We start from the raw sequence: 27,312 nt of genomic DNA, 5'->3' as shown, positions 1-27,312 counted from the left end.
CTGCTAAGGACGGAGCTTGTGATTTGAGTTTGCAAATGCCCTTTTTTTTTTTTTTGGTTGACTGTAGCCTTTTAAGCAAAGTCACTATTTTGGATTAAATATCCCAACGTCTGAAAAAAATGCATGAAAATAAAGGCTCCGTAAGAAAACGGCACAGTCACGTAAAATGATGCCTCATTTCTGCCTTGCAAAGCTGTAGCTGCCCTGCAGGCAGCTGGAGCTTCCGAGCTGCTGATCCCAGGGAAATAAATTCTCCTCTGTAATTTTTCTCATAACGAGTTTATTTTCTGAGAGTACTCAACAGTGCACTAAATGGCTCCCTCTCAATAAATAAATAAATAAATAAGTACTTTTTCACAGTGTGCCTTCTTGCTAGCTTTTTGGTGGGGGAAAGGCAGGACTTCTCGGTGGCAGGCTGAATTCCCAGTTCTCCTTTGCTCCTGGAATCTCTTGCCTGGGTTAGAGCAGCTGGAACATGCACTTAACCTGCCCTTCTGCTACACCTGCAGGGCGGCTTACTGTGATGGAGCTGATAAAACATGGAATTACAGAATGAATGGTCTAGGTTGGAAAAGCCCTTCGAGTTCACCAAGTCCAACCATCGACCTGACATAGCAAGTCCCATCACTAAACCATGCCCCTTAGTGCTGCGTCCACATGGCTCTTAAATCCATCCATCACCTCTCCAGGGATGGGGGCTCCACCACCAAATCCTTGCTCCTCACCAACATTTGGGTCTTCACCAACACCTGGGTCTTCAGGCAAGAGCCTAAAGGCAAAAGTGTAGTGGTCACGATCATGGCCTGTGGGCAGGTAAAGCTCATAGGACCCCGTAACACACATTTTCTGTCAGTGTTTTAGCAGACTGATTTTGTCAGCATTTTTCCCCATTCCAGCTGCTCTGGCAAGAGGGAGGTAAACCCGCAGCCTTGGGGATGTGGAGCAACCTTTTGTGAGCACTCACCGGCTGGGGAAGTGCCCTGCTGCTCACCTGGGGCGTGTTCAGGCCTGGCGTGGCATTTTTCCTCCTGGGAGAAAGAAGAGAAGAATGAAAGGAGTTTGCACTTGACCTTAACTATAAGCAGACCTCAGTGCAGCAATGAAACAATCTTTCTATAAAATAGGAGTGACAAAAAAAAAGCAGATCCAGTGTAGCTGCCGGTGTCCCCATCCACCAGAGGCAAACAGGACAGAGATGACAAAGCCCGGCTCCTGGAAATGCCTTGCTCCAACCCTGAAGGCGACACTGCTCCACCACCGGTCATGTTTTGTATGAGATGCACCCCTGCACAGGCTGCTTTCTCTTCTGGTTCATCTGCCAGCTTGAAAATCTGACACAGGGCCCGTGAACAGATTTCCCTGTGGTATTGCTTTTGCACCTGCACGGCCTCAGATGTCACGGCCGTGAGGGTGCCGGAGGAAGCACCTGAACACGGCAGCCCTCTGTTTTTGCTGTGGACATGAAGGCAGAGCTGACAAAGTGCAGGTTGCACAACTGCCCCACCTGCAGCCCCTGCGGGAGGCCTCGTTTCTGGGGTTGGGAGCCGGGTGCTGGCATGCCTGGAGGCAAGCACTGTGCTGGAAATGAATATTCAGAGTCTGAGGAGTTGTGTATTTGTCAGGAAAACAATCTGAAACTGGCTCCTCATTAAAAAAAAAAAAAAAAAAAAGTGTACCAATTACATAATTATTCCTGGGGATCTGCAGGCTGAGGGAAAACGTGGAGGTGGTACTTTGAGGGACGGTGTGTAATGGGGCCCAGGTCAGAGCCATGTGCCCACAAAAAAAACCTTTTTCCTCTCAGCACACATCCAAGCCCGCAGGGCAGCCGGTGCACGGCACGACTCCTCCCAGCTCCGCCAGGCTGGAGGCAATCATGTGATTTTTAGGACTCTGCTCTCCAAAACCCTCTTTGCTGCGCTCCCGGCCACCCTTGCTTCCTCCCCGGCTTCCTTCCTGGTGGCGGCGCGGGGCTGGGAGCTGGGGAGCGATGGCGGAGGTGAAGAGGGAGGTTTTTGGGCGCATGCCCCTGGAGGAAGGAGGAGGGGAGGTGGAGAAGTTCGTGCTGCAGTCGGACAGCGTCAGAGTGGAGATCCTGTCCCTGGGGTGCATAATCGCCGCGCTGGAGACGAAAGGCAGGGACGGGCGGTTTGCGGACATTGTCCTGGGCTTTGACACGCTGGAAGGTGGGTCTGAATCTGTTTCCTTCAAAAATAAAAAGAAAAAAAAAGAAATCAGAGATTTTGTTCCAAGTCCTTCTGAGGGTAACCCCCAAAATCACGGGCTGAAGTAACACAAGCCCTGGGCTCAGTGGGAACACCGGTGGCCCCAGGTCGCAGCATGCCCCTCTGGCAGGCCTGGCACCTCAGGTCTCTCTGCAAATCTGTGAGCAACACAAGTCCCCTCCCAGCTGTTCCAATCAATGATTAGAGAATCACAGAATGGTCTAATTCAGAAAAAAAAAATCAGTATTACCAAGCCTACCAACCAGCCGGCTGACCAGCCTGAGATGCCAGGGCCGCAGCCACCTGCTTGGGGCTGAGAGGACGCCGTGAGGAACATCTCCGAGCCCTCAGGGCCGCCTGGAGATCACCCGTCCTGCCCTCGTCCTCCCACATCACAGCGCCCCGCTGTCCCCACGCAGGTTACACGAGGAAGCACCCCTTCTTCGGAGCCGTGGTGGGGCGCGTGGCCAACAGGATCGCCAAGGGGAGGTTCACCGTGGAGGGCAAGGAGTACCAGCTCTTCCTCAACAACGGGCCCAACTCGCTGCACGGCGGAGCCAAGGGCTTCGACAAGGTGACTGCCAGGCTGCAAATGTGTTATTGCAGCAGCTTTCCTGGGTTAACGGTGGCTTTTCTTTATTTTTTGTGAGGGAACATCCAGGCCGAGGGGGCAAAAGTCAGAGGGTCTGGAGTAAAGCTCACACTAAGCAGCACCGCGTGACTAAAATAATCTCCTCAGTCACAGAGACAGGGATCAAAAGCTCATGGGGCACACTTATACACCTGCTGGACTTCCAAACGAGATGCCCTGGCTCTTGGCTGTCTCAGCCATCTCCTCAGTTTTTCCTCATCTTTCAAGGCCTCAGTGCTGCACTTGGCATGTGCTCTGACAACACAGCAGCTTACAGCCTGGTTATTCGGCATCCTCAGCTCCCAAACTGGGTGAAAATGTTGCTTTTTGACAAGTCCCCTCCACACGAAGGGGAACATAGGTCCAGCTGCAGCACAAAAACCCATCGCAGCCAGGCCTCAACGAGGCATGGAGTAAGGGAGGCCCAGGACAGACCCGGACCATAGCAAACCACTTCCCTTCTTCGGCTGCTCGTGGAAAAACCCATTCCCTTGGTCAGCCAGAGCCAGCAGGCTGGTATTTGGGTTTGCTACCACTTCCCTCTTTCTTTTTCAACAAGGGCACGTTGGTTTTCAGTACTTCATAGGAAAAAAACAATCATCTTTCCCCATGTTCAGCCCAGAGCAGGACAAGGAGAGAAGGGCACCGCATCCCCTATTGCTGCCCCACTAACGCGCGGTCCTTGCAGGTTCTCTGGAGCCCCCAGGTCGTCCCAAACGGCGTTTGCTTCTTTCGGCTCAGCCCCGACGGCGAGGAAGGCTACCCCGGGGAGCTGAAGGTCTGGGTCACCTACACGCTGCACGGCAGCGAGCTGGCCATCAACTACCGAGCTCAGAGCAGCAAGACAACGCCCGTCAACCTGACCAACCACGCGTACTTCAACCTGGCAGGGCAGGTAGGCACGGGGAGCCCCAACCCCACGGAAGGACACCTTGAAAAAAGAGGTAAAGAAGTCCAGGCACCCCAAATGTGGCTTGTGGGGACAAATTGCTGGAGGGAGTGCAGATCTGCTCGTGCCGTTGCCCTAAAAATGCCTGCGCAGTTGTTAGTTTCCCCTCGGTCTGTCCTCCCGGTGGTGCAGCAATATCAACACCTGTGGCACGCAGCTCAGGCGTGTTTCCAGAGGAACGGGAGACCTTTGGGCACCAAACTGCTGCTCAGATTAGATGGTGACGTGCAGGTTCAAGCTTTGATCCTGCTCCCCTTCCCGCCCAGCAGGTCCCTTGCCAGCATCCCCGAGGCTGCCAGGGAGGAAGAAGAGCACAGGAGACGAGCCAGGAGGATGGGCTTCGCTTCCCCCTGCGCTCTCTTCCTTCCCCTTTTTGCCTGCTGTTGGGTGCTCAGCACCCAGCACGTTTTGGCTAGCCCACTGGCAGTGTGCTGCTGCTTGGCAAGGTGCACGCTCGGCCTGACAGCCTCCTGAAGGAGGTGCCGTGCAGGTTTTTGCCACTTTTGCCCTTTGCCCTCTGATGGGGATGAGGTGGAAGGTTGCCCAGGAGATTCCCCAGGCACTGCCAGGCAGAGCACCACCACACACGGGTGGCTGAAGGGCCGCTGCAGGACCCCCAGCGTCTCCTTTCCTCCCGCAGGGCTCACCCGACATCTACGACCACGAGATTTCCATCGCAGCAGATTCCTACCTGCCCGTGGACGACACCAAGATCCCAACCGGTGGGTGGCACCTGCTGGGGATGGCATCGCAGATGGGGGAAGCAGCACTGCCCCAAAAGGGGAACAAAGCAGGACCTGGGGGACCCCAGCATAGCAGGACACCCCACAGCAGCTGAGCAGGGGCAGGCACTGGGAGCGGGGGCCACCACCAGCCCCAGACGTGGTGAAGGTGGGCTGATGTCTGCCCTGTGGTGCCAGCAGGAGCCAGACTGTGAGATGGAGCCACCTAGGAGACAGGCTTCCTCCAGCACAGGGCCAAAAGATGTCCCTCCAGGCGGGTTTGGCCACCCTGGGGCCACCAGAAAGGGGCACCAAGCTCTTAAAGGTTTGCCCGTTTTGTTTCCTCTGGCAGCGTCTGGCTTTCCGACACTTCTCTACTGGGATTTTCTATATGATATCACCAGCTAACTTCCCCAAATCTTATTGCCATAAGATCAGCCCATGCCCAAAATCAGGAGAGCCCTCAGTGCTCAGGATCCCAGCATCATCCCCGCTGCAGGAGCTGAGCCATCAGTCCCCAAACGAGGACAGGGGAGCTGATGCTGCTGGCTGGGAGCCCGAGCGCACAAAACCAGCGATTTTCATTCCTGCCTTTAATGTCCAAAAGGAGGAAAGGCCGTTAAGGAAGGCAGCACATTTTGCATACTAAGCAGCTGAATCCAACAAAGGTGGTGTTGCTGCTGTCTCTGGACTCGGAGCAGAGAAGCAGGCTGGCAGCCTTTTGCACCCAGTCTTGATTTGGGGCTAAAAAGGAGAAAACAGGGCTTTTTTTTTTTTTTCCCCATACCATTTTTACTGTGTGTCACCCCATGAACGATCCTGCCTCCAAGCCAAGCGAGCTGAGGCAGAGCATGTGTTCCCCGTGCCCGCTCCAGCACCCCCTTGTGCTGCGCAGGCGACTGCACGGAGCTGCAGCAGGAGCCAACCCTGCAAAACAGATCTCACAGCAGGGTTCGTGCTGGGGGGAGCTGCTTTTAAGAACACGAAGTATAATTCTGTTCTTGCTCTTAAAGAAAAAGGAAGGAGAGGAAGAGAAGCTAAAAAAAAAAAAAAAAGGCAAACGAAAGCTTTTCAGCTCAGGTGCCTGCTAAAACTAGAGTCACGCCTGGGCTCACCAAACCACCGCGTGTGCCTGCAGCAGCGTGCACCCAGCGGTGTTTGCTCAGCCTGATTTTAACACCAGGGCTCGAGCGGGGATGAGCCCAGAGCCACAGCAAAGCCGCTGCCCTGCTCCCCCTGCTGCATTCCCCACGGAGCTGTTTCCACCAGGGCGCAGGAGCTGCTCTGAGGGCCAGCAATCAGTTTCTCTCGCACGACTCAATCGCAGCCAGCTTGCTCCCCGGCTTCTTGCAGCACCCGTTTGAAGCTCTGCGTAAACGCAGCCTTTGAGGCCAATAAAACCGTGTAGGGTTTTAGCCCTGGGGGTGAAGACAGGATTTGTGCAGCTCTTCAATTCGGAGCCCTTGCATGCAACAGCTGCCGTATTTTACCTACATGCCTACATCAACATGAGCAACCTGCCTTTTATTTTTTTTTTCTCGAGGGTTTTTTCCGCCCCACAGCTGTAAACGCGCTCCTTTCAGATAGGATCAAAGCCACAGCAGGGTGCTGGTTGGCAGGGGGATGGTTCTCAGGGCTTGCAGAGAGGAACCAGAGCAGGGAGCAGGGCAGTGGGATGCCCACGCAGCTGTCCCCACGGTAGCCCTTGGAAGCCCATCGGTGTTAGGTGTGGAAAAACGTGGCTTTGGGGAAAATCCCCCAATCCTGCCTGCTGTGTGAATGTGGTGTGGTTGCGGGGCTGGTGCCCTGCGTTGGCAGAGATGTTCTGACACAATTTTGGGCGCAAGGGTGATGAGAGGCCTGGGGAGCCCTATCAAAGCAGCAGGGAGGACAGGCTGCAGGCCCCACAGTCCCAAGCTGAAATTCAAGCACAAGGGGTGCCCCTACAGCTCACCTCAAGGTATTTTAGGGTGTGTGAGCGCTGACGCTGCTGCTCTCCTCGCCCAGGGGAGGTGGCTGCCGTGCAGGGCACCGCTTTTGACCTCCGGCAGCCCGTGGAGCTGGGGAAGCACCTGAGGAAGTTCCACCTGGACGGCTTCGACCACAACTTCTGCCTGCCGCCGGGACGGGCTCGACGCCTGGTGGCCAGGTAGGGCCAGGACCCCCCAGGGGTCTCCCCAGGGCCACGGGTGCCCACGCCAGCCCCTGGCATCATCTCCCACAGGGCTCACCACCCGCCGTCGGGCAGGACCGTGGAGGTTCACAGCACGCAGCCCGGCCTCCAGTTTTACACTGGGAACAACCTGGACGGCTCCCTGAAGGGCAAAGGTGCTGCCACCTACCCCAAACACTCAGCTTTCTGCTTGGAAACCCAGCACTGGCCTGATGCCGTCAACCAGGTAAGCTGCTCAGGGCTGGGGGGCTTTTGGGGTCTGTTCCCTCTGCCCCGGGAAGGCTGTAGGGACGGGGATGTGTCCCCCCAGCCCTCTCTGGTGCCACTGTGACCAGCGCGTACTGCCTCTCTGCAGCCCCACTTCCCCAGCACCCTGCTAGCACCCGGGGAGGAGTACGACCACACCACCTGGTTCTGTTTCGGCACTGCCTGAGGACAAGGGAGGACGGTTCCTGCCGCAGGAAGGGGTAAGCATCTCCAGCAGGTTACCCGAAAATAAGTTTAGGTTCAATATTTGGAGCTGCCCTAGGTGATGGGACCCGCTTGGGAGCTGGTTTCCTCCTCTCTGGATTCTGCTCGCTTTAACTCTGCTGCTGTGCAGCCTCCGCAAAGCCTCACCCTGTGGAACAAGCTCTGTTCTGCAGTAAAAACGCACCTAAAACCCAGCGTTTAGGGACACAGCCCATCAGATCTCAACCTACAGAGGGCGAAAACTCACATGGAGACTTGAGGAAGTCCATACAGGTACCAGCTATTCTCAGCGAAGGGCCAGAAGCTGCAGGTGCTGCTTTCTTGGCCCTGCAGGGACAGCGAATCTGCACGCCCTGCTGGCAGCACCCCGACGGCACACGTACCACTGCTACACACAGAGCTTTGTGCAGGACAGGGTGCTGGGATAATCCCAGCTCCCCTGGCTCCTTTTGAAGCCAGCAGCAGCTGCTGTGGCAGCGAAGCAGGTTACCTCCATCCACAGGTGTGAACACACAGCTGCAGGAGGTAAAGAACAGGTACCAGCACAGCTGTCGTGTCAGGCTGCAGGTTTATTGCGGGGTAGGTTCGCCCTACGAGTACAGGAGAGAAAAAAAAGCTGATCATATTCCAGAGCAGCAGCGTACGTGTGCTTCTCAGCAGGTAGGCCATAAACCAGGCGGGCAACACACAGCCAAAAAGCATTCCAAACACAAGTCACAGGCTTCGGGCATTTCCGCTACATCGTTCCAGGGCAACGTTTATGGCACCCTGACGCTCCCCTGGTGGAATTTTAGGGATATTGCCAGAATTTCAGTCCTTGCACCCAGCAAACCAAACTCTGGGTCCCCCCACTAAGCACCGCAGCGGTGTCCACGCGGACACCAAGCACCACGACACCAGGACAAAGCGTGAAGGCCAGGGAGTGCTGCGACGTGACAACAGTCGGCACCTGCACTGTTTACTCACACACTGAAGAAGCTCCATGAAGCCCTTATTCACAGGAAACAGGGTTTTTCTTTTGAAAAACATGGGTTACCAAAGGTGTGACCAAGGTTCATTTTGGCATTTTCTTGCATTTAAGATGCTCCGTTATGGTTTACACATTGAAAGCAGCATTACAGGTTTCATTAAAAGCCCAGAGAGGCCTCACTTTACACTTCAGTGCTTTAGACAAATTTTTTTTTTAGTTCTTTTTCTTTTTCTGCCAAAGCCAGCATTTGTTTCTGGTAGCTCTCCCACCACAGTAAAAAAATATTTTAGCTTTTTCCCCCCTCACAAACCAACAGTTTGTTTGCTCATAGTCTAACGTTGTTTCCAGTCTTTTGCTGTGATCTGCGTCAACAAAGTGCCTTCCCATGCAATTCTTGACTACAGAATGAGGACAAACACAGAGTGACATAGCTATATACAAACCCTTAATCCTGCAGGTGTGTATTTGCTCTAAAAAATTAGCTTAATTCGACCAAATTGTCTCCGGGATCTGGGCTGTTTTAAAACCGTACCAATTTCTGTGCAGCAGGCTAGCATTCCTGAGGTCAGCTGTGAGATCTTTCACTTGAAGGAGGAAAGTCTGGGCCAGCAGTAGAAAGCCTCACAGCACTTTCTTTTGTCTCTCAAACACATGCTCTTAAGTTCCTTCACAAAGTAGGTCAGACGACCTAACGTCACCCCTCAAAAAAGGGAAACGTGCCTTGAGACACTCTATAAAGTTTTCAGTATACTAAAAGGCTAAAGAACTAAAAATGCAACAAGTCAAAGAAGCAATTATCAAGTTATTAACATTTAGATGTTTCTGCAGACGTTATTCACTTCGAGTATGTGTTTTGAACAAAAGCTCATTGTTATATTTGAGGGCATCTGGTATTACAACTAGTCAAGCACCAGAGTCAGCATAGCAGAACAATTAGATCAGGGAGAAAAACGAATGCCCGTTAAAGATAAATTTTTAACCATCTGCAGACAGGGGGGACAGATTTTAAGTTCCATTTTAAAATCAGAAACTGATCCTTTCACCAAAGACCACTCAACAATAAAGGTGACAAGTGGCTGAGAAGACACTACTGTTAGTCATTCCCACTTGGACATGTTCCATCCGTGTTACATGGCACACAGCTAAAATTGCCCAAACGTTAACAGAAGCAGCAGGGTTACTACAGAGAAGTTTTAGTTAAAAATACACATTTTATTTCAATGTGCCAATAAAAAAGTCCCACATTTTCATATCACAGGAAGTTAATTCATACAATAAAAAGAGACCTGCGCTAGTCTATTGGTGCGACTAACTCAGAAGACCCAGATCATGCCAAATTTTAGTTGATATACTCTTCTATCTACATTCTTACATTTACAAAGACACCACAAAATCCCTTATAATAATGTAAGCAAAATAACTTTCTTCCTACAAGGTTAAATTCATAACTTTAATCCATTCTTTCAGGACTTGCACTTCTTTGAGGGCTTCCTGATGGTGAACGACTGAAAGGGAAAGAATCCAGAGTTAACATTTGAGTAGTGATTTGGGATCCACAAACACGGGAGAAGGAAACAACAGGAGGCTACCTAGACTACTCCAGCACCCTTCAAGCACTGTTTTTTTTTAAACGAATAAAACAACCACTATAGACAAATTGAATGGACTGATTATTTAACATTAGAGATAATACATTCATTACTTTCACATTTTTTGCATAATCTGAGTAGAAGCAGTAAAATCAACAGGCTCGATCTTCCAGACCGACTGTCATGCCAGGTTACTGCACTACCTTCCCCAATCTCACTGCAGATTTAATGAGACTCAAAGCTGATTCCTGCACTTATTCTGTGCTTTAAGCTCACACCAGTAGAGTCTCTGTGCACTAAAACCAGTGAACTGAAATTGGCAGGGGAGCAGCCAAAGGCAAGACCTGAACACTGAGGAATTATTTATTACCACATACATAAAACCACGCATAAAACCAGTCACATTATTTCTGTCAGTGACATCTTTTCAGCAAAATACCCTCCCTGTATTTTCCTAAAAGCAGCTGTCAAACTCCTCAGCAGAGATCAGTACAGGTATTAAACCGTCAGCTCTACAGAGTCTGTGTTACCAGCAGGGAGACCAACGTACCTTCTCTTTGGAGATGGTGATCGGGACTTTGACCGACTGTCAAAACAGAACATAGTAAATACAGCACAAAGTTAAAACGGGCATTTTATAGTAAAAACAAACAACACAACAGCATAGCAACAGAATTATTGCCATCTTGAAGATGGCAAAGTTTTCAAATCAGCTTTTACTCTGGCAGGGGTTCTTAATTCATTTTGTGTGGAGACTGACTGTATGCAAACGTTTGCAGTAAAGAAAGCCAGTGTATAAAAACAAAGCGTTTAACTGAGGTGAGGTTCGGAGGAATCTATGGCAATGTTTTCTCAAAGTGTTTATCAGCAGCATTATTAAAAAATGAAGCCCTTTTTCTGATTTAACAGAATTGAGCACTAAACAAACTAAACAGTCCCCTATATAAAAACAAAGAGATGGGTAAGGAATACATTCCAAATACCCACAGAGAAAATTTTATAATCAGTCCTATCTGAAATAGGCACCTGTGTTTGGGGGACTTTTTTCTCAGGACTGGGCTTTGTTATCTGTGAAAAAAACACAATACTAAATTCTAGATACTGCTGCAGGCTTCATCTCTGTATGCTCACCTCTTAGCTGGAGAGCCGGATTTAGATCTGCCATGAGACCTAGACCTAGAAGAGAAAACACAGCTCAGCAAGAAAGCCACAGGCACGCACGTTCCCACATGAAGACAGTAAGTCACACCAAACGTGTAAGAACTCTAACACTGAACACAGACAAAATGCTGCAAGTTTGCAGGACCTTTCCTGCTAAGATTCAGCAGAAAGTTTTTAAATCAGAAGCTGATGACCTGTGCAGGCTGATGTAGGGGACAGGAATGCGTGAACTACCCAAGTTGCAACCAGCTTCTTCACAAAGCCGTGCTTCTAACTAACAAGTTTTATTAGGCTGCAGTGACATCTACCACTGTAGTTGAAACTGGCTGCAGGCAGCATCATCCTACAAACATCTTCTCTTCAGAACACTTCATCTTTTAAAATAATATTTTAACAAATGCATGTAAAACCTGATGAATTCAGGCATTGTGAAAAGACTGCCAAAAACGTCAAGTCTTTTTGAGGTAACATTGGTGCACCAGGAGAACACTAATACCACTTACAAAGAAGAACTGAAATTTGTAGGTTCCCAAAGGAAGCGTTCTACTTTCCTTAACTGCTTTCAGATGCATGCTTTGATGCTGTCAGCCCAGCAAGTTTCATGTAATACTTATTCAGCCTGTCTTCCTTATGAATTGAGAGCCTGCCTCTGGATGCTCTGCATTCCTTTGATTCTTCTACAGTGATAGTCTCTCAACTGCCTGATGTAGAAATTTAAACAGTGACTTCATTATAAATTAAACACCAATATTTTGCCACTTCTTTGTGCTTTTATTTCTGTAATTTCTTCTGCCTCAATCACTTTATCTGTACTTACAATTAAACATGTCACAATACAGAGTTTGGAAATTACACTAATAGCACCCTATACACTGCAGAAATCCATCCTGGTACTAAAAAAAAGAAAATAATGATAACAAAATCAAGATTTTTTTCTTTTTGAGAGCCTGTTGACCTTGGCTGTTTTCTGCTCATCATTGGCACTGAACAACGCTAAGCTGTGTTAAGTCACTTCGGAACAACTGTTGTTAAGATTCAACACATTTTATCAACAGGTAGAGAAAGTGCAATTGATCAATAAAAAGGATGGCTCTGTTGCCTTGGGGAATTGTGCTTCTCTCTTCACTAGCTTCCAAAACGTTTTTGCGAGTTTCTGCACTTAGCTATGACATCTTTTGGTCTGCAGCTCTCCATTCCATAAGAACTCCTGTCATGGCTTGCTGCTCCACCCCTCAGAAAAGCCTTCCACCACCACCACCACCTTTCAGCAGTGAAGTTTTCATCTGCAGCTGTAGGCTTTTCCACTTACTCTTTTCAGCTGAAGCTTCCCTTTTGAGTGTGCACGTGTTTCTTCACCACTGACTGCTATCTTATTTCAAAGGGCAACCATTAAAGCAGAACGGCAGGCCCAGGAATGGGCTGGGGAAAGAGCAGCACTGTCTCCTTCAGAGTAGAACTTCAATCCCCTCTTAATCCTCCTACAACAGCTCCCTAAAGCCAATCAATCAACCCATGTCATGCACCACCAACGTGGTTCTTGACCAGCTCTCAGGAAACACACGCTGCAGTCACTTACTGTGGAATCATTAGACCACAATATATAAGAGAATGAGTGGCATCCTGTATTTCTCTCCAATCTGATCATCATTCTAATGGTACGTCTGGCGGTGCAAAATAATTTGGCATGGTGTTTATCCCAAATTTAATTCAGCTACTGCAACACGACACTTCGTGAATAAACAGTCGAGTACTCAAGGCAGCTAAAAACAGCTCTAACACTCACAGCACTGCAAAGTCCTTCAGGACTTGCCTGGTTACGAGCATTGATATTTTACTTTAATGCTAACAAAAAGACATCCTAATTTCTGACAAGTAATTTGAAGAATCCATAATCTCATATGAGCTAAATAAAGCAAAATACTTTTCAGATTAATCGTAGATGTTTGCTATATTAGCTAACTAATAATAAAACTAATCAAAACAGTACTTGTGATGACCATGAAGACCTAGATATTAGCAGTATGCAAAACAAAACAACCAAACAAAACCAAAAGAAGAAAGTGCAGTCTTCTGCACTGGTCTTTTAAACCTCAGACCCCTGAGCTGAACACTCAGAATACTTCTTTCTTTCTCTGAACATTTTAACAGCTGCCAGAAAGCCTCAAGAGACTTAAGCAACTTTACTACATGTCCCGAGTTACTGCAGAGATCTTACCTGCTTCGGGGCCATGTAACAGACCTGGATCTAGACCTGGATCTTGATCTTGACCTGAAATGAAAAAAAAAAAAAAATCAAAAATAAAAATCAAAGTAGTCAACTCAACTAGAAGCAATGACTGTTACAGCACTATGTAGAATAATGTCCACATGTTGAATATAAAACCTAAAGTATCTTTAAACATTTCAGGCATCAAAATTCATCTTGGGATATGCAGTTCTTTAAGGCCTAAAAGAGTAACTGGATTACCAGAACTTTAAGTAGGGTTATCAAAAACTCTTAAAGTATTCTCTGTCTGAATTCTAGCAGCCTGATTTCTAGCAATCAACACCTTTAGTCTGCTATCCTATACCTTTCCAAATGCCTTAATTAAAAAGAAAGGCAGCAATGAAATCAAAAACAAGAGTTTATATGAAATTACTACTAATTACCTCGATCTCTTCAAGGAACCCGATCGGGACCGTCGGGGAGACACAGATCTAGACCTACGAGGAGAAACGGACCGGGACCTGCGATAGGAAGCAGACCTAGACCTGCAAAGAAACCAAACAAGGTTACAGTTGAGTAAGGTTACAGTGCAAACATGGCTTTTTGTAAGTAAAAGAAACAAACAAGAGTGAGATGCAAACATAAGCATACCTCCTACCGCGACTTCGACTGCGTGACCGAGAATACCTCCTTCCTCGGGACCTGGAACGGGATCTAGACCGGGACCTGGGTTTAGGTTGGAGAAAACACGTATCAGAAAGCAGCTTCAGCCACCACTACATGTGAGGCCCTGCTGAAGTCAAAACTTTCAGACAACTAAAGAACTAGCATCTGTGAGTTGGAAAAAATCTCTGGGCCTACTTGTCTTGAGCAATTTTACTACCTAGAAAAATGTTAAGAGCTGAATTACATTGCAGAATTACATTAGAATAAAAAAACACTGTAATGCGTATTTAAAATAAACCTTGCAAGTTTGCAGGTCGACCCTCTTTGGCCCAAGGTCTAGCAGATCTAGACGATCTAGAAGTATCTATAGCCGATCGCTGCATCTAGGTGTTCTCTTCAATCTAACGACGATCAAACTGACAGCCCAATGAGCCAGGGTGAGGCTTGATTGACGCAAGAAGATTTTTCTAGCTGGGAATGTGGTCAATCTGGTGTTCCTCTTTCTAAACCGGAGGGGGGGCCCCAACTGAAAGCCAAATTTACTGTTACGGCGGTCACCGTCTCAAATTTTCTGCCCTTAAAGAATAAGGTGAAGCTACGTGTAGATGGCTCGAGGGGATCTGGCCTCTTATGCTGATCACCTCAAGGTCTAGGAGGATCTTAAGTGTCGGATTTGCAAGGCGCCTCAGCATGAAATCTTAAGGCTCGTGACATTCTGAATCAAGGCGACTGACTCAAACGAAGAAACCTGAAAGGTTTTGACCAGGTTGATTATTAAGATAGTAACATTCGATAGAAATAGCAACAAATTGTAATATACACCTATACATTTACGCTAGAGTTAAGTTTTAAAGAAAACTGGTGTAACATTCTGTTCTTTGCTAACAAGAGCTACACAAAAGTGAACTGGCGAAGCAACCCAGCCGCACCGCTCCCGCACGTACCTGCTCCTCCTTCGGCGACTATAGCGATGGCAATCATAAGCATAGTGGCCTTTCTCACCACACTCATAGCATCTGTCATTGGGGTCAAAGGGGCGCCGGGCAGGAGGCCTGTCATAACGGGAGCGACGGGGCATCCCCGTCGACACTTCCACTCTCACCCTGGAGCCACAGATCACTCTAAAATAAGACAATAATGGCTCTAAGTTAACTGCTAACGTTTACGGCAGAACCACTTAAAAAAAAATAATAACAATAATGGAGCAAAAAGCCCCAGAACTACATAAAGAAGAAACGGAAAGGGAACACCGATTCTCTCTCCAGACTTAAAAATGGCGCCAGCTCCCGCCAACAGCAGCAGCGCTCACGTACTTCCCATCGAGCCCACGGACGGCGTCCTCAGCATCCCTCGGGTCTTCGAACTCCACGAAGGCGAAGCCCGGCGGGTTCCTGGCGATCCACACGGTTCTCAGCGGCCCGTAGTAGCTGAAGGCTCTCTCCAGCTCGCCTTTGCCGGCACCGGTGCCCAGGTTCCCCACGTACACCTTGGTCTCTGAGGGGGAGGGAGCCGGGGGTAAGCGCCGCAGCCCTGAGGGCTCGGGGCGGCCGCCGCCATCTTGTGAGCGCGGCCCCCTCCCGCCTCCCGCGCGGGCAGCGCGGCCGCACCCCTGCCCCCCGCCGCCGCTGACGCAAAATGGCGGCGGCGGCGGCAACGGCGCCTAACGGCCGCTTCGCCTCACCTTCCCCTTCCTCCCTTCCTTCGCCTTCCCGCCCCGGCTCCGCTCCCCTCAGCCGTCTCCCCCCGCTTCCTCCCGCCTCCCTCCCTCGCTCTCTCCCCTCCTCGCCGCCCGCTGCCCGGTCACTCACCGCCTCCATAGCGGCCGTAACGCGACATCCTAACGGCTCCGCCAGCCGCCGCTCCGCGCGCGCACGCGCCTGCCCTTCGCCGCCCGCCCACCCACCCTCCCTCAGGCGGCGGCACCGCGCATGCGCGCGGGGAGGGCGCCGGTTGTCGCCTGAGGGGAAAAAAGGGGACGGGGACAGCCGGGACCGGGGTTTGGGGACACGGGGAGCCGCTGCGACACCGCCCGGAGCCTCCGGCAGCGGCAGGGGCTTTGTGGGGTTGAGGGGAGAAAGCGCCTCCGGAGCGGCGGCTCTGAGGAGAAGCGCGCTTTCCCCGACGGAGCTGCGATGCGGCTGAGGGAGAGGAGCTGTTCTCATCCTAAAAGCGGTTTTTTGCCTCATGAAGCGCTTATTTATGGCTGAATTTGCGGTGAGAAAGCTGTAACTGCCCGCGGTAGCGACCCGCGTCTGTCAGACGAGGCTCAGATGGCAGGGAAGAATAAACTGTCGAGGCTTTGTTTAGAGCAAATAGTTAAACTTTCAGCATAGAAAAACAAACAACAACAACAAAACTTCAGGGAGTGAGACCAGAAAGAAAACTGGAAATGCTTAGGGCATTTTGCACCAAGTGCCTTCGAACAAAATCCTCTCCAGCCCGATGCAGAAAGGCACCAGTTAGGAAGTTATTTACATCCCAAAGGACTGAGATGTGTAATACACAGAAACACGTGCATGTATCTGAGAACACTGCAGTCATTCTTTCCACTGATTTTCCTTCAAATGGGAGCTGAGATTTCTCACTGGTGCTTGCTCTTACAGTGAAACAACCAAATTTGCTAGTTTCTGCTTCCTTAGTAAACTACATCTGAGAGAAAGCAGAAGCTGATAAAGTAACTCATCCATAAATCCACCGCACTGGGAATTGAAACACTACCAGAAGAAAGAAAAATCCCTCTTTAAGCCTGCAAAATACCAAATTTTTTCCTTTTATACCTACAATATTTTATTTCCTGCTACGATCACAAAATCACCACATTTTCATTTATTCCGGAACGGTGGAAGCTTGTTTGCTTCATCCACGGGGAGCTGTTCAGTAGCAGTCTTAAAATACAGAAGCTCTCTGGAAAAAAAAAAAAAAAAAAAAAAAAAAAAAAAAAAAAAAGTTTATTGCTTATGCAGCTGCACAGGAATAGCTCGCAAATAAAACCTTCAGGGAGCAAGAATAGCAGTTTGCATGTCGCAGATGCCTCGAGGATGAACCTGGAAGCATTAACGTGGGAGAGGACCCAAGCCAGGATTCGCACGCTGGCTGCAGCCGCCCCACGCGTTATTTGGGGTCACGCATTGAACAGCAACACCTCCCCTATGGCTGCTGAGCCCTACCACGTTATAGGACGCTCCTCGGCAGCCTCCATTCGGCTGTTCTCACAAAACCCGGGGCGGGCTGGCGGCAGGAAGCGGCGGGGCCGGGCCGAGCCCACGCCCGCCCTCGTTGGCCGGGGCCCCGCAGGCGGTGAGGCAGCAGGGGGGCACCGAAGGCACGGCAGGGGACGGGAACCAGGTGCCCGCAGCCCCCTGGCCTCCCCACATTGCTCCCCATCACGGGGTGAGGTGGGACGGGTGCCCCCCACGTTGGATGGGGGTGGCTGGTGCGGGGGATGGAGTGGGAGAGCACCCGCAGCTCGCAGTGCCCTGAGTGTTTGTAATGTTTGCATTAAGAAAAAAAAAAAAAAAAAAAAGTGGATTAAAATGTGTGGAAGACTTACCTAGAGGCAAATTTTGATGTAAAGGGCGAAGCAAGGAGATTGGTTACTTCTGCTAATTGCTCTGGCTGTTTTCTAGGTTCTGGGTGTAGGCAATATGAATGACTGGCAAATGAAAAGCCCTCTAGACTGGGAAACGTACGTGAACAAAAGGGTGAAAGTTGCAGCAGCTGAGAAAAATGAATATGAAGGATGGGTCTTAACAGTTGATCCAGTTTCTGCCAAGTAAGTACCAAAGCTTTTGCTTCTCTAAAGCTCAGGGAGAACAAGTTTTTCAGGAAAAGAGGACCCGAAGAGCGAAGCAAACTTATCTGGAAAAAAAAACAAACGTGTTGAGGTTCTGTGTTTAATTGGCAAGGTGTAAGAAAAAAAGATAACAATAGCTGATGAGGCCTAAATCCACATTAATTTCATTCAAGGAACTGGTAAGTTTGGGGGATGGCTAATAGCTGAATTCATGCTGGCTTTATGAGGGAACAGGCAGAAATTTGGCTCTGTGCTGCAAGAGGTTTTCAATATCTTTTTGTTTGCAAGCTTGTCCAACAGGAGCACGGGATGGAGGCTAGAAACTAAAACATCCAGCCTGTGCTGTGTTTCAGACGAGATGGTTGTTCTTTCAGTTATGTGGCAGCTCTGATACTCTGATGTTCTCATAGAGATGCTTGCCTTTTTGATAGGAAAGTTTTCCGCAGCTGTGAGTGATTTGGGGGATGGCCAAGGCTAAAATTAATGGCATATTTCATTGCACATCCCACACACAGTCTTTTATTCCACTGACGGTGACAACAGCAAATTAATAAACTGCTGGCGTAGGGTTCTGGATTTTTTCTTCCCACAAAAGGGAGAAAATGGTTTCTAGTTCTCTTCTATGGTATATGGGGAGGAGATGCTAGAAGTGTAACAAGTTGTTTTCCTGATTGTATTTTAGGACTTGTGGAATGAAGTGTCCTTGAGAAAAGATCAGGCAGCAGTCTTAAATGGCTACAACATGAGCCTGAACCTGCTGCCGTGTGCTGTTGGTGCAATACTCATGTATAGTTTTCAGTTAAGAAGCTAGCGATACTCATTAAAAATACATATATTACTATTTTAGTTACGATCAATAATTAAATGTTAATAATTACCTATTAAAAGCTTCTGATGTTCATTCTTAGTTGCCACCACTGCGTTCAGCATTCTACGTGTTTAACGTGTGATGGCATTGTTTTTTAATGTTGGAAGACTTTGGGTGCTTTAGCAAGGTTGGGAATACTGCCCAAATTACATCCCCAGACCTGATTCTGATGCATCCTGCTGCTTTTTTTTTTTTTTTTTCCCCCCCTAATACAATGTTTTGCTTGGTAGTACCTAAAGTAGTTTCAAATTCCAGGTCAGAAGTTACCCCAGAGCCCCACAGTTTCAGCATTTTAAGGACATAGCATGTTTTTCAAGAAAAACCCTGACTATCTGGTATTTTCTAAATAGCTGGGTTGCAGTGAGGTTTCTGAGCACTCACCTCTGAGCCCCTTGGGTTGTGTTTCTGTCCTCAGTTAGGTACAGTCAGTCACACGTCCTTCTTTCCCTGGCAGTGTTGTCCTGGCAAACTTCCCAGAGAACGGAAGAGTGTCCATTGTAGTTGTGCTGGGCCACGCTGTCCAGGAGGTCGACGTCCTGCAGGAAGCGGACGATGAAATGAAGGCACGGCTTTCCTGCATATTCGCCCCCGAGGAAAGCAAAGCGTACAGCCCGGAGGAGCTCGACAAGAGGAAAAATGACCTGAAGAGGTGGCTGGAAGCAAACCACATCCCCGTGACAGAGCAAGGAGAATCAGGAAGGACGCTGTGCGTGGCGGGGGTGCTGACCATCGACCCGCCGTACGGCCCAGAGGAGTGCAGCAGCTCCAATGAGATCATCCTGTCCCGCGTTCAGGGCCTGATACAGCGCTACCTGGAAAAGAGGCAGTGAGCTCTGCTGCCTCCAGCACCGGCCTTCGGGAACGGGTCTGCCGGCCCCATTAGGGACTGTCCTGGGGGTCAGCATGCCTACGTCCATAAGTGCTGCGTGTCGGGGCTTCTGTCTGAATTCCTGTACGTTAAGAAAGGAGTAAAACGTGTAAAAAGGAGTTAAAAGTGTGAAGTACAAGCACAAAACATTTTGCATGCACTATTTTTTTGTTAAAAAAATCAGTCAGATAATAATGCTGTATTGAATTGATGTATAGCTATACTTTTTGTTACAGTATTATGAAAGTGAAATATTAGAAATCTAAACTTCCTCTGCCTTTGAGACTAATTTTGTTACTTTTATAGCAGCGTAGGCGTGTTTATTTGAACTGCTTGCCACACATCTTTATTTTTTCCAGAAGGAATCGTGATACTTGAATTCCCACACCGGATGCAAGATTTGTTGGGAAAGCTTTTCCTTTCCTTCAGCGTTCCTTCTGTTTTAGCACATTAATTATAGTATAGGATGAGGTTTGTAGGATAATTGGAAGATAGCAGGCAAAGGGGCATTAAGGCCGTGTGTCGTTCTCCATCCACGTTTGCTACTTCAGCACAATAGTGACTGGAGGCCGTTTGTTGCGCAGAATTCCCTGTAATTGGAGCGATTTGGTTTCCTTTTACCGCTTTGCCGCCGTTTTACCCCATTATTTATTTATTCCACTGCTCCCCTCAGGCGCCTGACGCGCGAGGCGGGCTCCTCCCCCCGCGCAGCCGCTCTCGCGAGACCTCCGCGCGGCCGAGGCGCGGGCTCCCCCCGCCCCGCCCCGCCCCGCGTTGCCTGGCGACCCGAGCCCCGCCCCGTGCGCGCGGCGGTGCCGTTGGGGCGCGCAGTCGCGGCGGCGGCGGGCTCTATATAAGGGGAGGCGCGCGGGGCCCGGCCTGCAGCGGGGACGATGTCGCGATACGGCCGTTACGGTACGGGCTGAGGGGAGGGGGAGGCACCGGGCGCCTCAGCGGGGACCGGCGGGGCTGGAGCGGGTACTGGGGGGGTTGCGCTGAGGAGAGGGGAGGAGGGAGCGCGGCCGCTGTCCCGGGAACGGCTGCGGGGGAAGATGGCGCCCGCCGCGCACGGCTCGGGGCCGCCGCCGGTGCCGGGAGGCGTTGGGCGGCGGGGGGGGGGGGAGCGATGGCGGCGGGCGCGCAGCAAAATGGAGGCGGCGCCCAAGATGGCGGCGCCTGAGGGCCGCGGGGAAGGAGGGAGGGAGTGGGGGGAGGGGGTGGCCGCGTTGAAGGCCTCGCGCGCCGCGCCTGCGCAGTGCGGGCGGCCCCGAGCTGACATGGCCGCCCCGCTGCCCCCCTCAGAGACCAAGGTGTACGTGGGGAACCTGGGCACCGGCGCCGGCAAAGGCGAGCTGGAGAGAGCCTTCAGCTACTACGGGCCGCTGAGAACCGTGTGGATCGCCAGGAACCCGCCGGGCTTCGCCTTCGTGGAGTTCGAAGACCCGAGGGATGCTGAGGACGCCGTGCTGGGACTGGACGGGAAGTACGTGTGTGGGGAAACGGCCCCTGAGGGCTGCCACGCTGCCTCTCCTCCAAGCTGCAGTCATTGGGGAGAAAACCATTCTTGTGGCTAACAATCTCCGTGTGTTGCAGGATAATATGTGGCTCCAGAGTGAGAGTGGAAGTGTCGACGGGGATGCCCCGTCGCTCCCGTTATGACAGGCCTCCTGCCCGGCGCCCCTTTGACCCCAATGACAGATGCTATGAGTGTGGTGAGAAAGGCCACTATGCTTATGATTGCCATCGCTATAGTCGCCGAAGGAGGAGCAGGTACGTGCGGGAGTGGCGCGGCTGGGTTGCTTCGCCAGTTCACTTTTGTGTAGCTCTTGTTAGCAAAGAAAAAGCCAGTTTAAACTCTTAATGCTGTAAGTCAACAGGTGTATTTCAGTTTTTTTTTTTTTTTTTTTTTTTTTTTTGCTAATACATATCGAATGTTACTATCTTAATAATCAACCTGGTCAAAACCTTTCAGGTTTCTTCGTTTGAGTCAGTCGCCTTGATTCAGAATGTCACGAGCCTTAAGATTTCATGCTGAGGCGCCTTGCAAATCCGACACTTAAGATCCTCCTAGACCTTGAGGTGATCAGCATAAGAGGCCAGATCCCCTCGAGCCATCTACACGTAGCTTCACCTTATTCTTTAAGGGCAGAAAATTTGAGACGGTGACCGCCGTAACAGTAAATTTGGCTTTCAGTTGGGGCCCCCCCTCCGGTTTAGAAAGAGGAACACCAGATTGACCACATTCCCAGCTAGAAAAATCTTCTTGCGTCAATCAAGCCTCACCCTGGCTCATTGGGCTGTCAGTTTGATCGTCGTTAGATTGAAGAGAACACCTAGATGCAGCGATCGGCTATAGATACTTCTAGATCGTCTAGATCTGCTAGACCTTGGGCCAAAGAGGGTCGACCTGCAAACTTGCAAGGTTTATTTTAAATACGCATTACAGTGTTTTTTTATTCTAATGTAATTCTGCAATGTAATTCAGCTCTTAACATTTTTCTAGGTAGTAAAATTGATCAAGACAAGTAGGCCCAGAGATTTTTTCCAACTCACAAGATGCTAGTGATGTGGCTTTTGTTTTTGTTTTTATTTTGTTTTTAGTTGTCTGAAAGTTTTGACTTCAGCAGGGCCTCATGCAGTGGTAGGTGAAGCTGCTTTCTGATACGTGTTTTCTCCAACCTAAACCCAGGTCCCGGTCTAGATCCCGTTCCAGGTCCCGAGGAAGGAGGTATTCTCGGTCACGCAGTCGAAGTCGCGGTAGGAGGTAAGATTCTGGCTGTTGTGCGCTTGTTTGTTACTGTTCTTTCTTCTCCCTCAACTCTGTACCCCTTTGTACTCTTTGTGAAAAGTACTTCACGGTAACTTGCCTTTTTGTCTTTGTTTTGTAGATCAAGGTCAGCTTCCTACCGCAGGTCCAGGTCAATCTCTCCTCGTAGGTATAGATCATTTTCACCTCGGAGGTCACGGTCTGGATCTTTAAGGAGATCAAGGTACATGTTACCTGTTAAGTTTTAAGCTCACAATGGTGTTGAAGGGAATGTAATTGTTGGAGTTAGCATTAACTTCATTTTTCTGCAGTCCTTAGCATTCATCAGAAACTTCATGGGGTTACATCCCTGGGCTAACCTGAACCTTTTATCTGAAGTTAGAAACCTGTGCATATTTACTCTGAACAACCATTTCTGATCTTTTTCATAGTGTTCTAAAACTAGGTTTGTGATTTTGATCTATGGTCAAGGCTTTCTTTGTCTTCAAGGATACAGAGTAATGACTTAAAGCAGGGCAGCGGAACTTCTTACGTGGATGATATTACTGGTCAAATCTATTACAGCTTTCTAATAATACTGCTAATTTTGCGGAAGTAACTTGAGTAACTTTCATTATTTGCATAATGTTAGTGATTTCAGAGAACCACGTTGAAAGATGCCTGCTGTATGAGTCGCACAGTAGTGGCTGATCTTCCACTGCTCTTTTCTAGGTCTAGGTCCAGATCACGCTCTAGGTCTCGGTCTGTTGTGTGGCCTCGAAGCAGGTAAGTTGCATGTTTTTAATTAAAACAAGTAATAACGTTCGTCTTCCTTCCTTCTCCTAGGAAATTTGTGGCAGGAAGGGGTTAGAAGGTTGTGCAGCATAGCAATATTTCCCCTTAATGTTAATAATTTATGCCTCCTGTTTTTGTGGCTGCATCTATATATTTAGGTACACGAAGCCATAAATGAAGCATATATATGATTTGTGCTGGATGGAAAGAAGTTTAGAAAATTACTGGTTTCATATGTAGAGAATGCAAGCAATAATGAGATTCTTACCACTGGCTCAGCTGTTGCTCACGGCTTTTCAGCATTGTCACAGTTCTGAGAATGAAACTAAGTTGCTGTAGCAATAAGAACTGTGTTATATGGGGTAGGACACTTGGCTTTAGGGTTCTGGAGGGCTGAACGAAGGGGACCCTGAGTCCCAGTGTTAAAGGTGGTGTTTCTGAGGACTGCTCTGACACATCCCCGTGGATCTGGAGGCTTCCTGCATGCCAAAATAGAAGTTGAGGAAGATGTACAAATACTCCTGTGTTAATAAAAATGTGATAGACAGGAAGAAATTGTCCTTGTGGTAGAGTGAGTGAAGAGATGCACTTCGTTAGGGTCTGCTGGCTGCTTTAGGACTTGCTCACTGAGCCCTTAAGAGGATGATGACTGCCAATTACTGGAGCTGTCCTGACTGCATAGGAGGCACAGCAGGAGGTAAATGACTAGGCAGGCTCAGATTGCAGGCTGCTGCCGCGCACATCTGGGTACTGCTGTGATGTTTGGTGGCTCCTGGTTCTGGGACAGTCGGGTGCCTGCAGGAAAGATGCCTGATGCTGTTACTGAAATGTGAGGAATGCTGATTTCAGGGGTCTGCAGTTGCAGGTGTGAGCAGTGGTAGTTAGGCCTGGAGTTACAGAAGCATTGTGCTAAGTGCAGACGGTTCTGCTTCTGGAGCTGCTGACTGGCAGTCCTTGTGATGGCGCACTCTGGGAGCGAGGTATTGCCAGTACTGGCAGTAAGATGCTGGTTTTCTGCATCTTCTTGACTGAAGGAAGTTGTGCTCATGCTACAAAATAAGAGTTCTGGGTAGACTTCAGCAACTCCATTCTGTGTAACTTTGATGCAGTCAGAAAACTGCTGGTTACAGTATTGAGGAACCGTTACAGATGGCTCAGTATAGTGGCCAGGAAGGTTTAAAAGCAGCTGCACTTAGTTATTCAATGTGTATAAAGCAATAGGCAAGGTGAGGTGACTATTGATTACCTCCTATAAACGGCTACAGACAGAAAATGGAGGGGAGGGGGAAGGAATTGTTCTAGTGTCAGAATTCATCCAGGTGGTATTATAAAATCTTGGAAAGCTCCATGTTCAAGTTAGTGTTTTTTAAAAGAAACAGCCAAATTTTCTAAAAAGATGCTGTAAGCTATCCTTCCTTTGTGAAAAGGATGCTGGGTGGGGAGGAGCTGTGGGAGAGCCTAGAACAAAGCCTTCTGTTCTGTAGAAGTGGCAGCCGAGCTTTGCTGGGGAGCTTCTTGTGCTTGTAGTGTTGTCTCCTGACAAATAGAGTGTGCAATAGGATAGAAAGGATTCTTCTGAAATGTCCTGAGGAAAGCTTGCTGCGCCAGAGCGGAGCATTCCTCTCTGGTTTGTGATGCTGTGCAGTGTGAAATTGCTGTTGCTGGTTAAGCTAACTATCATTGTATGTGCATGCCACCGGCTGCTTTGCTGAGCTTTATTTTTCTCCTGTTGTAGGTCTGGGTCCCATGGTAGATCTAAATCTGGCTTACCTGCTAAAAGGTGAGCGTATAAATACAACTGGCACTCAGTAACTTTTTTGTCATGATTCAAAGTATGTGTTTGGACCAGTATTTTAGATGCATGTGGAAGAGTCTTTTTAATGGCTGGTTTTTAAACATTTTTACACTTTTTTAAATATATGTATTTTTGTTATAGCTGACTTTCATGGGTTGGTCAGCAGTTCTTCCAGGACTGTGGATATCTGGCACGTTCTTATTGAACCCATGTGATGACAAAGTATTTTTGGCAGGATTTGAGGCATACTTTACATCCACTGCCTCTGTTCTCAGTCCTCCTGTCTTGCCTTCACTTGATTCGCTGCTCCTGCTCTGCAGGATTTCTGCGACCATTTTGTAGCTGGTTGGAAGCTGTGTTGCTCTCTCCCGAGGGCTTCAGCTTTCAGCAGTTTTCTTTCTCAACTGCAGCTTCTTGCTTAAAGTCTTCAAATTGGGTGTAGTTGCTATCAGCAGCACTAAGGGTGGTGTCATTGGATGCAAAAACGTCAGTTCTTACCACTTTGAAATGGACGAAAGTGGTGACTTGACTGTATGTAAGCTAATAAATGAGAAGTTACATTGCTGTCTTTTCTTTTCCAGTCGCTCAAAGTCCAGATCACCATCTCCAAAGAGAAGGTAGGAATATCTTAAAACTAGAGCATAATAACCTATTTCCATGAAACCTTGTTAAAGTGCAATAGAAAAGGTTGCCAAATGAGAATGGACTGTTGAAAAGTTCCCGAGGAATTTAGAATCCAGGGAAGAAGTGAGTAATGGAGCAAACAAAACAAGCACAGCTGGAAAAGGGGTAAAAAGGCGTGAAGCAGACCACCAGCATATGACAGGATTAAATCCCTGTTGGTGAACACTCACAGTTGGCTCTGCCACAGTTGTGCAGCTGCCTGCTCTTACTGCATGCTGTGAAGTAAGAGGCAATTTCCTCTCTGTAACTGGAAAATTAAATGCTGGAATTTTGGGAGGGTGATACCCAGACACAGGGCTAGCTCCAGCCTGGAACCACACAGGTTGTAGCTCCCCTTCATCTCGGCACAGTAAGAATCCTGAGAGTAGACTCAGAGGGGCTTTTCTTGAGCAGGCTTGATGTCTTGTTTAGTGCTCTCATTTCAACAGGCCCTTACAGCATTTAATTAACAACTTCAAGTGTGAAAAATGTAATTGGATGGGTTCCAGTACTCATCACAAACTACATACAAAAACAGCATGAAGAGGAACAATACTAGAAAGAGGTTTCCTGTGTTCAGGAGACCTGGGGCATTGTGGATATTTACTGTAGGAGTTGTTCTTACTCCTTTTTCTTTCCCTTTCAGTCATTCACCATCAGGAAGCCCTTGAAGGAGTGCATGTCCTGAAAGAATGGATTCAAGTTAAAAAGTTTAAGAAGAAAATTTATTTTGTTTACATTATTATAAGGGATTTTGTGGTGTCTTTATAAATGTAAGGGCTTAGTCCTAGAAGGCTGTTTCTATTGACTAACAACAATTGGCATGACTTTGGATCTTTTAAAAGTCTTATTGGTAGACTAATGCAAAACTCTTTTGTTGTGTTAATGTTCTGTGATCTGGAAACGTTGGGCTTTTTTATTGGCGCATTGAAATAAACCGTGCATTTCTAACTAAGAAATCCTTTGTGGTAACCCTGCTGTTTGTTACTATGGACGTTTGGGAGCCAAATATGGCAGAGCAGCTACTCAGTGGCTGCCTGCAGGCAAATCGTTGTAGGACTTCCACAGATCTCTGATTTATGGGAGTGTCACCATTGCCCCTTCTCAGTCTTGCTGTCCATTCTTGAATGTTACAATTTTTAGGTTGCATTTTTACTTAAACCTCCTCAGAGTTCAGGAAAGCTAAAAACCTGACTTACCCTCTTCTGTGCTACCACAAGGCCGTTTCTCAAGTGCTCCCTCCAGTGGGGTGAATGGCTTTAATTAGAACCTGTCACATCACCTGCTGTCCTTGCTCCTACCTCACCTTAGCTTCAGGCAAACTGGAGTATGCAGTAGTGGGGAGAAGTCACGCAGAACCTGCTTGAGCACTGGTGTCCATCCAAAGCACTGCACTCCTTGGTGACTGAGAAGTTGTTTTATTCAAGAGGGATGCCGCTCTGAAAGTGTACAAAAATCTGAAGAGAAACGGGAGCCATTCCTATTGCACTCCACAGCCAACCACAATGTAAATGCTATTTGCTGGCCCTTACAAGAGTGACTGCCAGCCCTGCACAGAAGCAATACCACGTCCAGTAGTGCCACTCCATGTGGAGCTAATGGCTGCACGCTGGCTAAATGTGGAGTATTCTCCTGAAGTGCTTTAAGATCCCCCCAGAATGATTAGGCCTTAAAACACCTCTTTGCTAGACTCAGAGAAACCAAGCGTGAGCATCCAGCATTAGATGAACATGGTGCTATGTGACCTTTTCCTTCCTCATACAAGGCTGTTGCTGTGAAACCACTTCTGCATAAGCTTGAATGTCTTGAAAGATGCCCCCCTCAGCTTGAAGGCTGCTTCCAGGCAGGTGGTGGGGTAGAGAGGGTTGCTCTATTTCTGCTACCGCAGCTGCCAGCAGTGTTCTTTCACGTAAGGCACTTTCTGTTATTTGCAATTGCTATTGCATCAAACAGCTCAGCTGTACTGATGCTAAGCACTGCAAACGAGCAAAGTCAAAGAAGTGATTTCGTTCTCACTGTAG

General features: G+C 48.7%; 4 protein-coding genes across 9 annotated transcripts; 3 read left to right on the top strand and 1 right to left on the bottom strand.

Moving 5' to 3' along the window:
* Positions 1–1,969: 1,969 nt before the first annotated feature.
* On the top strand, positions 1,970–9,816 carry GALM (galactose mutarotase). The gene is made up of 8 exons (XM_032184782.1): positions 1,970–2,186; positions 2,645–2,799; positions 3,545–3,751; positions 4,446–4,527; positions 6,535–6,676; positions 6,752–6,926; positions 7,056–7,167; positions 9,609–9,816. Exons 1-7 carry the CDS (start codon positions 1,991–1,993, stop codon positions 7,131–7,133), a joined length of 1,035 nt encoding a protein of 344 aa, XP_032040673.1. The 5' UTR covers positions 1,970–1,990; the 3' UTR covers positions 7,134–7,167; positions 9,609–9,816.
* SRSF7 (serine and arginine rich splicing factor 7) lies at positions 8,166–15,639 on the bottom strand. The gene is made up of 9 exons (XM_032184783.1): positions 15,572–15,639; positions 15,077–15,257; positions 14,708–14,884; positions 13,749–13,823; positions 13,541–13,642; positions 13,107–13,160; positions 10,862–10,906; positions 10,281–10,316; positions 8,166–9,646 (listed from the first exon to the last, which is right to left on the bottom strand). Exons 1-9 carry the CDS (start codon positions 15,597–15,599, stop codon positions 9,592–9,594), a joined length of 753 nt encoding a protein of 250 aa, XP_032040674.1. The 5' UTR covers positions 15,600–15,639; the 3' UTR covers positions 8,166–9,591.
* GEMIN6 (gem nuclear organelle associated protein 6) lies at positions 15,238–19,445 on the top strand. Of its 5 annotated transcripts, none has more exons than XM_032184788.1 (3): positions 15,238–15,278; positions 17,390–17,535; positions 18,879–19,445. In XM_032184788.1, exons 2-3 carry the CDS (start codon positions 17,408–17,410, stop codon positions 19,252–19,254), a joined length of 504 nt encoding a protein of 167 aa, XP_032040679.1. In that variant the 5' UTR covers positions 15,238–15,278; positions 17,390–17,407; the 3' UTR covers positions 19,255–19,445. The 5 variants fall into 5 exon arrangements, with proteins under 5 accessions (XP_032040679.1, XP_032040675.1, XP_032040680.1 ...); XM_032184784.1 differs by lacking the exon at positions 15,238–15,278 and adding an exon at positions 15,936–15,977; XM_032184789.1 differs by lacking the exon at positions 15,238–15,278 and adding an exon at positions 17,036–17,060.
* Positions 19,446–20,118: 673 nt separating this feature from the next.
* On the top strand, positions 20,119–26,250 carry LOC116487292 (serine/arginine-rich splicing factor 7-like). 2 transcript variants are annotated; one of them, XM_032184062.1, is made up of 9 exons: positions 20,119–20,207; positions 20,595–20,775; positions 20,886–21,062; positions 21,982–22,056; positions 22,181–22,282; positions 22,771–22,824; positions 24,569–24,613; positions 25,210–25,245; positions 25,938–26,250. In XM_032184062.1, the coding sequence occupies exons 1-9, from the start codon at positions 20,186–20,188 to the stop codon at positions 25,960–25,962; spliced, it is 717 nt and encodes a 238-aa protein (XP_032039953.1). In that variant the 5' UTR covers positions 20,119–20,185; the 3' UTR covers positions 25,963–26,250. The 2 variants fall into 2 exon arrangements, with proteins under 2 accessions (XP_032039953.1, XP_032039954.1); XM_032184063.1 differs by lacking the exon at positions 24,569–24,613.
* The last annotated feature ends 1,062 nt before the right edge of the window (positions 26,251–27,312 follow it).

Source organism: Aythya fuligula, chromosome 3, assembly GCF_009819795.1.
Source record: "Aythya fuligula isolate bAytFul2 chromosome 3, bAytFul2.pri, whole genome shotgun sequence".
NCBI lineage: Eukaryota > Metazoa > Chordata > Aves > Anseriformes > Anatidae > Aythya > Aythya fuligula.
This window is presented reverse-complemented; position numbering and strand designations above follow the sequence as displayed.

Excerpts from the sequence above, each read along its gene's own strand:
- GALM (XM_032184782.1), top strand. The coding sequence starts at position 1,991 with ATGGCGGAGGTGAAGAGGGAGGTTTTTGGGCGCATGCCCCTGGAGGAA. Across the intron at positions 2,187-2,644 it reads GGGCTTTGACACGCTGGAAG|GTTACACGAGGAAGCACCCC; the intron begins GTGGGTCTGAAT and ends GTCCCCACGCAG. Across the intron at positions 4,528-6,534 it reads CGACACCAAGATCCCAACCG|GGGAGGTGGCTGCCGTGCAG; the intron begins GTGGGTGGCACC and ends CTCCTCGCCCAG.
- SRSF7 (XM_032184783.1), bottom strand. The coding sequence starts at position 15,599 with ATGTCGCGTTACGGCCGCTATGGAGGCG. Across the intron at positions 13,824-14,707 it reads AGTCGCCGAAGGAGGAGCAG|GTCCCGGTCTAGATCCCGTT; the intron begins GTACGTGCGGGA and ends ACCTAAACCCAG. Across the intron at positions 10,907-13,106 it reads GTTACATGGCCCCGAAGCAG|GTCTAGGTCTCATGGCAGAT; the intron begins GTAAGATCTCTG and ends TTTCTCTTCTAG.
- GEMIN6 (XM_032184784.1), top strand. The coding sequence starts at position 15,948 with ATGAAGCGCTTATTTATGGCTGAATTTGCG. Across the intron at positions 15,978-17,389 it reads TATTTATGGCTGAATTTGCG|GTTCTGGGTGTAGGCAATAT; the intron begins GTGAGAAAGCTG and ends GCTGTTTTCTAG. Across the intron at positions 17,536-18,878 it reads GTTGATCCAGTTTCTGCCAA|TGTTGTCCTGGCAAACTTCC; the intron begins GTAAGTACCAAA and ends TTTCCCTGGCAG.
- LOC116487292 (XM_032184062.1), top strand. The coding sequence starts at position 20,186 with ATGTCGCGATACGGCCGTTACG. Across the intron at positions 20,776-20,885 it reads GTGCTGGGACTGGACGGGAA|GATAATATGTGGCTCCAGAG; the intron begins GTACGTGTGTGG and ends CGTGTGTTGCAG. Across the intron at positions 21,063-21,981 it reads AGTCGCCGAAGGAGGAGCAG|GTCCCGGTCTAGATCCCGTT; the intron begins GTACGTGCGGGA and ends ACCTAAACCCAG.